The 6,467-nt window shown below is 37.3% G+C and overlaps 1 protein-coding gene across 1 annotated transcript in view; it reads left to right on the top strand.

The window, feature by feature from the left end:
- The window catches only part of LOC105999329 (vascular endothelial growth factor receptor kdr-like), a 181,953-nt gene extending 176,825 nt beyond the window's left edge, over positions 1-5,128 (top strand). Inside the window, exon 31 of the mRNA XM_013034308.1 lies at positions 3,504-5,128. Within this exon, the coding sequence (XP_012889762.1) occupies positions 3,504-3,705 (202 nt within the window). The 3' untranslated portion in view covers positions 3,706-5,128. The remainder of the gene's footprint in view (positions 1-3,503) is intronic.
- The last annotated feature ends 1,339 nt before the right edge of the window (positions 5,129-6,467 follow it).

Here is a 6,467-nt window from a genome sequence, read left to right as displayed (position 1 = left end):
ACTCTGGGCCTGGGCACTGTCCCTCAGCTCTTCAGCTCAAGGCTAGTGCTCTACCACTTGAGCCACAGCGCCACTTCCGGCTTTTTTTTGTTTTGCTTATGTGGTGCTGGGAAATTGAACTCAAGGCCTCAGGCATGCAAGGCAAGCACTCTACTACTGAGCCACCTTCCCAGCCCCCCTAAGCTTTTTTACTCAAGGCTAGCTCTCTACCACTTTGAGCCATAGCTCTACTTCCAGTTTTCTGGTGATTATATAGAGATAAGAGTCTCACAGACTTTTCTGCCAAGGCTGGCTTTGAACCATAATATTCAGATCTCAGCCTCCTGAGTACCTAGGATAACAGGCATGAGCTAATGGCATCCAGCTTTCCCATATTTTTATTGCATTGGTCTTACAATGGTATTTTATTTGGACATGACCATAAATGTATATAATGTACCTTGATGATATGCATTCCCCCATTCCTGTCTCTCATCTCCCTTCTCTTTCCAAATCAGTCTCAACAAACTTCATTGTTCCATTCTGTCAAGTATATATATATATATATATATATATATATATATATATAATCTATAGTCATCTTCTCCATTTGATCTCCTCTTCCATTCCACTAGTATCTATAACACAGATAGGACTTCTTTACCTTTTTCATTCATTATTTTAACTATATGTTAGTTTTTAAATGGGCTTTCACCATAGAATTTCATAGCTGGAGCTATATAGTTTTATTCCAGAATCATTTGTGTGTGTGTGTGTGTGTGTGTGTGTGTGTGTGTGTGCGTGCATGTGTGTGTGTTTGTGTTGTGTGTGTGTGTGTGTGTGTGTGTGTGTCTGTGTGTACATGCTGGTCATATGGCTTAAACTCAGGGCTTGATATTGTTCCTGAGTTTTTTTTATTCAAAGCTTCTCCTTCTGGCTTTTTGGTGATTAATTAAAGTAAGAGTCTCAAAGACTATCCTGGCTTCAAACCAATATCCTCAGATCTCAGCCTTTTGAGTAGCTAGGATTATATGCATGAGCCACTGTTATCCTTGTTTTGTTGTTGTTGTTTTTTATTGGTATCACAACATGACTAGTGAATTTTCTTTTTTACTTTTTTTGTGTGTGACAGTACTAGGGCTTGAACTTGGAGACTAGGTGCTGTCCCCCAACATTTTTGCTCAAGGCTAATGCCTTGCCACTTTAGCCACAGCTCCACTTCTCACTTTTTCATATTTAATTGGAGATATGAGTCTCTCAGATTTTCCTGCCTGGATTGGATTTAAATTGTGATCCTTAGATCTCAGCCTCTTGAGTAGCTAGGATTACAGGCAATCAGTGGTAGCCAGTTATTATCTTTTTAAACTTAACATTGATTAGTTGTACAAGCTGGTTTAATAATGTTGTATAAATATGTGTTTGCAGCGTATCCTCTTCATATTCACACCTACCATTGCTCTTCCCACTCCTTTTCATCTCCTTCTTAAAGTGACCCCAACAGGTTTCATTCTTCTTTCTGTTTCCATATATGTATATGTATATATATATATATATATATGTATTTCATCCATATTAGCCATTTTGCTTGCTCTACATTTCCCCCTCCCACTAGTTACCCCCTCATGCAGGAAGTTTAGTTTTCTGTCATTCATTTTTATGTGTACATTGATTGCTCAAAGATGTTTTAAAATATTTCACATTTGTATCAATTACATTAATCAGATTTACCTGTGTGATACTCTCCCCTCCTCCTTTAACCTCGATTATTCATGTTTTCAGTGAGTTTCTTCATGTGATCTTGGTATAGAGATAATGTATTTTTTTGTATGGATTTTTAGATTTATACTTTATTGTACATTCTTTTTTTTTATTTGTGAACATACTGTACAGAGGGGTTACAATTACATGGGCAGGATAATGCGCACATTTCTTACCAAGCATTGCAGCCTCCTACTTTTGTTTACCCTTCACATCCCAGAGATAATGTATTTTTATATTCTTCACATTGTAATAGTCTCTTTCTTTCCCTCCTCTCCCTTTTTAATTCTTTTTCTGTGGGTTCATTGACTTTACCATCATTGGAAACAATTATTATGGAAGTGTTAACTCTTTATAGTTATATTGTCTTGATTTTTCATGTTTTTGTGTTTTTTATGTGATATTTGCACATATTGGGCCAAATTGTTTGTTGGAGGTTTTAGTTTCATGCATTATTAGAGTTGAAGAATGAACAATTGATTGGCATACCTACTATGTACATACAGAAATAAGAACAATAATCACTCCAACTCCAATATATTTAGAGGAAAAAATAATAAATCTTAACTAAGAAGATACTTAAGAATAAGAACCAAAAGAAATAAAGAGGAACAACCCTACTAAGTAGTGCAACATATAAAAGTGAAATGAAAATGAAAAAAAGATGTTGAGTCAAATATAAAGGCACTGAAAAAGAAGGAATTCAAAAATATTTGGCAGCCAGGTTCTGGTGTTCATGATCTTGGCTACTCAGAATGATGAGATCCAAGGATTACAGTTTCCAGGAAGGAAAGTCCATGAAACTCTTTTCCAAAATTAACCAACAAAAAGCAGAAGTAGGATTATGGCTCAAGTTGGTACAATACCGGCTTTGGACAGCACCCAGGCCCTGAGTTCAAGTCCTAATTTCGGCAAAATACATGCAACAAAGAAAGTGGAATAAGAAAGAAAGGAAATAATAATGATAATAATAAAGCCCAGAAAACAAACTAGTCATAATGGGGCTAACATCTATAAATACCTTCTGTAAAAGCCAAAAGACAATGTAGAAAATGTACTCAGTATAGATATAAGGTGTACAGTAAATGATCAGCACTTGTTAGCTAACAATAGGAGTTTCATCCTCATGCAAAAGCATGAGACCTCTCTGAAATTTCTTTACCCATTTAGGAAAATCTATAAAATCTTAAAAATTCAGAGCTGAATAAAGTTTTTGAAACAATTCATGGCAAGCCCATTATGATATAGACACGGAAGATGTAGAACAGAGTAAGGATTTCTCCAAAATCAAAAAAGCCTACTTAAACCAAGTTGAAATTTGTATTTATGCCAGTGGGGTCAAGGCATAGAAATACGTGTTGGAGTGAGTTCTAAGGTTATCCCATCCAACCATGTACCTTCTTGCTCATCTAACTTATGAGAAAACTGAAGCACATCAAGATGGTATGACTATCTCAATGTCACCTGGAGCTTGAGGCAGTGGTAGCAGGTATACATATGCTTTATGGCAAATGATCTTGGTTAATTTTCTTCAATAAGATCAGAAAATGCTTATCTAGAAGCACAGTTCCTGTATCTGTTTCTATACAACAATGCATGTATGCGCGCACTAAACTCTGGTTTCCCTAAATGAAGTCACTGAGTTTTCAAAAGAAGAATCAGATTTCCTCCATATTCACCATTCTGTGATACCCCTTCAACTAAAGGACACACTATTCCAAAACCATGAGTTCTAAGTTAAGCTTGTTTTTCTTTCCTTTGACCAGCCTGAAAGGTATCAGCAAGAGCAAGGAGTCCCTTCTGATGGAGACTGAACTGGATCTTGTAAAGTATAATTTGGCCTCTGAGCTTGAAGAGGAAGAACAGATGGAAGATAGCGCTCTCCTGCCTCTGGATCCCACTCTTGAGTGCCATAGTCCACCTCCTGACTATAATCTTGTGGTCCACTGCAGCACTCTGCCTATGTAACTCACTATCGGCTCCCTTCCTTTGCCATCCTTTTGCATGTCACTCCCTTTCCTCCTAACAATCAGTTCTTTTCATATCTATGTCATGGTAACAACACTACTAAATTGACACTGAAGAAGGGGAGAAACAGTATTTTGGACAATAATCTCAGTTCCTTACACTTTTGAAAGGGACCTAGCTGGTCCAAGTCGAGCTCCCAAACCTGACACAGAGACAGAAGCAAGTTCACTCTCAATATTTGCCAATAAACAGCTATCAAATCACTTACATATGACCAGTCCCATTAGCTCTGTGTGTGCTCCACACTAACCTGTCCCATTATTCTTTCATAAAGGATACTAGGGGGAATAATCTCTGGCTTCTCCTCAAAGACCTTCATATTTTCCAGGTACATAAATAGTGAACTAACCAACATTCCATCATTCTGTTCAAATATTCTTTTTCATATCCCACTGTGGATATGTTACTTATTTTTTCTTTGTTGGTATTTTATTAATTTTTTGTCTTAACTTACCCTTTTCATTTTTGAGTATAACTTTATGTAGCCATATATGTGTGTATTCAACCTTTTGTTTCTAACTTGTTATCAGAAACCAACAGTGATGTGTGAAATTGGTAGTGTTTTTATATGCAGAGCAGCATCTCTCATGAAGGGTGAAAAATGATTTCTAACAATAATTGGAGTACATCAATAACCATAAGATTGTTGCTGGCTGGCCCTGTCATTTATACAAGTCTTAGTTTAAGACTCTGAGCTGGTAAACCATGAAACCCCTCATCGCTCACTTACTCCTCCTTTCCTACTATTGGGCAAAAAGGGTCTATGAATCTCTGGGTGCCCTCTCAACCTTATAGTGAAGTACTTCCTCCAAATGGGATGTTGTTCTGAAATGCAGCAACCAAAGCCATTTGTCTTAGTAAACAACTAAGAGAAAGCAATGGGAAGAATAGAATTTCACTTTGTCTTCTGCTTCAAATAGAAAATCTCGTTCCCTCCTCAGAAGAAAAGGGCAATCCTTCCTTCCTGTTCCTTGCCACACCAAGCAACATGTGAACAGGAATCCCTGGCTGATCAATAGATGAAGGTTAGGAGAAAGAAAACAAGTATCCTTCAAATTCCCAGTCCAACAAAATAATCCCACCATATAAAAGTCTACTCTCTATCTCTCATATTTCACTTCCTTTGTGGACTATGATCTTACTGGTCTAAAACCATTCCAGCAAAAGCCTCAAACCTAAGATTTGCAAATAAAGCACAAACTCAAATATATCCCCAACACTACATTGCTTCACCTTATATAGTTCTTTACCTAGATTGAAAATATGCACCAAAAAACTCCCCCCACCTCCCCTTTAAATTGTATCTGATTATGCAATCAAATTAATGTCTTGTATTTTAATAAAAATGTCCGTATATATTTCATTCAGAGGCATTTTCTCTACATGCATTTGGTATACAATATGGTTTAAAAATATTCAGTCATGGGTCTTGAATCCAGGGTCTGGGTGTTGTCCCTGTGTTCTTTCACTCAAGGCTAGCACTCTACCACCTTGAGCCACAGTGCCACTTCCTGTTTTCTAGTGGTTAAGTGGAGATAAGAGTTTCTCAGACTTTCCTAGGATGTCTATGGACTGCTATCTCCAGATTTCAGCTTCCTGAGTAGCTAGGATTACAGGCCTGAGCCACCAGCACCCAGCCACAATATGTTTTTGAAAGTTTAAACTGCTACTGCATCCTGGCAACCTTTTTTCATATGAGATCATTTTATGACCATGGTATATAAAATTGCAAACTTTGAAGAAGACCACAGGTCCATATTTTTCTTAAGTGTGAGGCCAAAGGAGTAACCTGATTGACCTTCTTCAGTCTGCTTTAGATCTGTAACACTCTTAGTGCACTGAGCCAATTGAAAATGATCTCCTGAAAAAAGTCTGCCATGGTGTACCTGGCAACCTGGGTTAATACTTTGCCAAAGTTTCTCTTGCACCAGGGTATCTTTATTGTAGTGGTCAATTTAGGGACTATTTTTTGTGTGTGCTGGTACTGTGGCTTGAACTCAGGACCTTGTATTCTCTTTTACCTTTTTGCTTAAGGCTGTCACTTTACCAATTGTACCTTACTGGTTAATGATAACTAGATAGTGGCTAATGGTAACTGGTTAATTGGAAGTAAGAATCTCTTCAAGTTTTCTGTCCAGGTTGGCTTTTAACTATGATATTCAGATATCAGCCTCTTGGGTAGCTAGGGTTACAGGTATAAATGCCTGGTGCCTCACTAGGCTATGTTTTTATGTACAACCACGTGCAGAAGTTTCTCAGAAAATCCAAATAAGAAATAAGTAACAAGACTCAATGTCAAGAGGAAGAACATGGGAAAAGTCCCAACTGGTAAGTAATGAAAATTAGGAACATCATAATAGCAAATATTTTAAGCATAGGTTTTGAGAAATACTGCAGAGAGCAAATTTTGATTGCCACAAGACAGTGGAAGTTCAGTAGCATAAACAAAATGAATGAGACAACCTGGTATTTTATAATCACATACAAGTGCCTTCTATGGAACCATCAGACAAACAACTTCAACCTTGAAGAGTTACCAACTTTCTAAAACTTGATCCTTAAATATTTGGGTTCCAGCATTGGGAGAGAAATGCTGAGTGAACTTTCTCTTTGTGCAAGCACTATATTGAGAGGTATAGACAAAACATGGTAGAAATGAACAGTTGTACCTACTTGATTCCAAACACTGCTTAGCTTTGGGA

This window comes from Dipodomys ordii, unplaced genomic scaffold, assembly GCF_000151885.1.
Source record: "Dipodomys ordii isolate 6190 unplaced genomic scaffold, Dord_2.0 Scaffold187, whole genome shotgun sequence".
Classification (NCBI taxonomy): Eukaryota; Metazoa; Chordata; class Mammalia; order Rodentia; family Heteromyidae; genus Dipodomys; species Dipodomys ordii.
The sequence above is the reverse complement of the archived record's forward strand: the minus strand, read 5'-3'. Positions and strand labels throughout refer to the sequence as shown.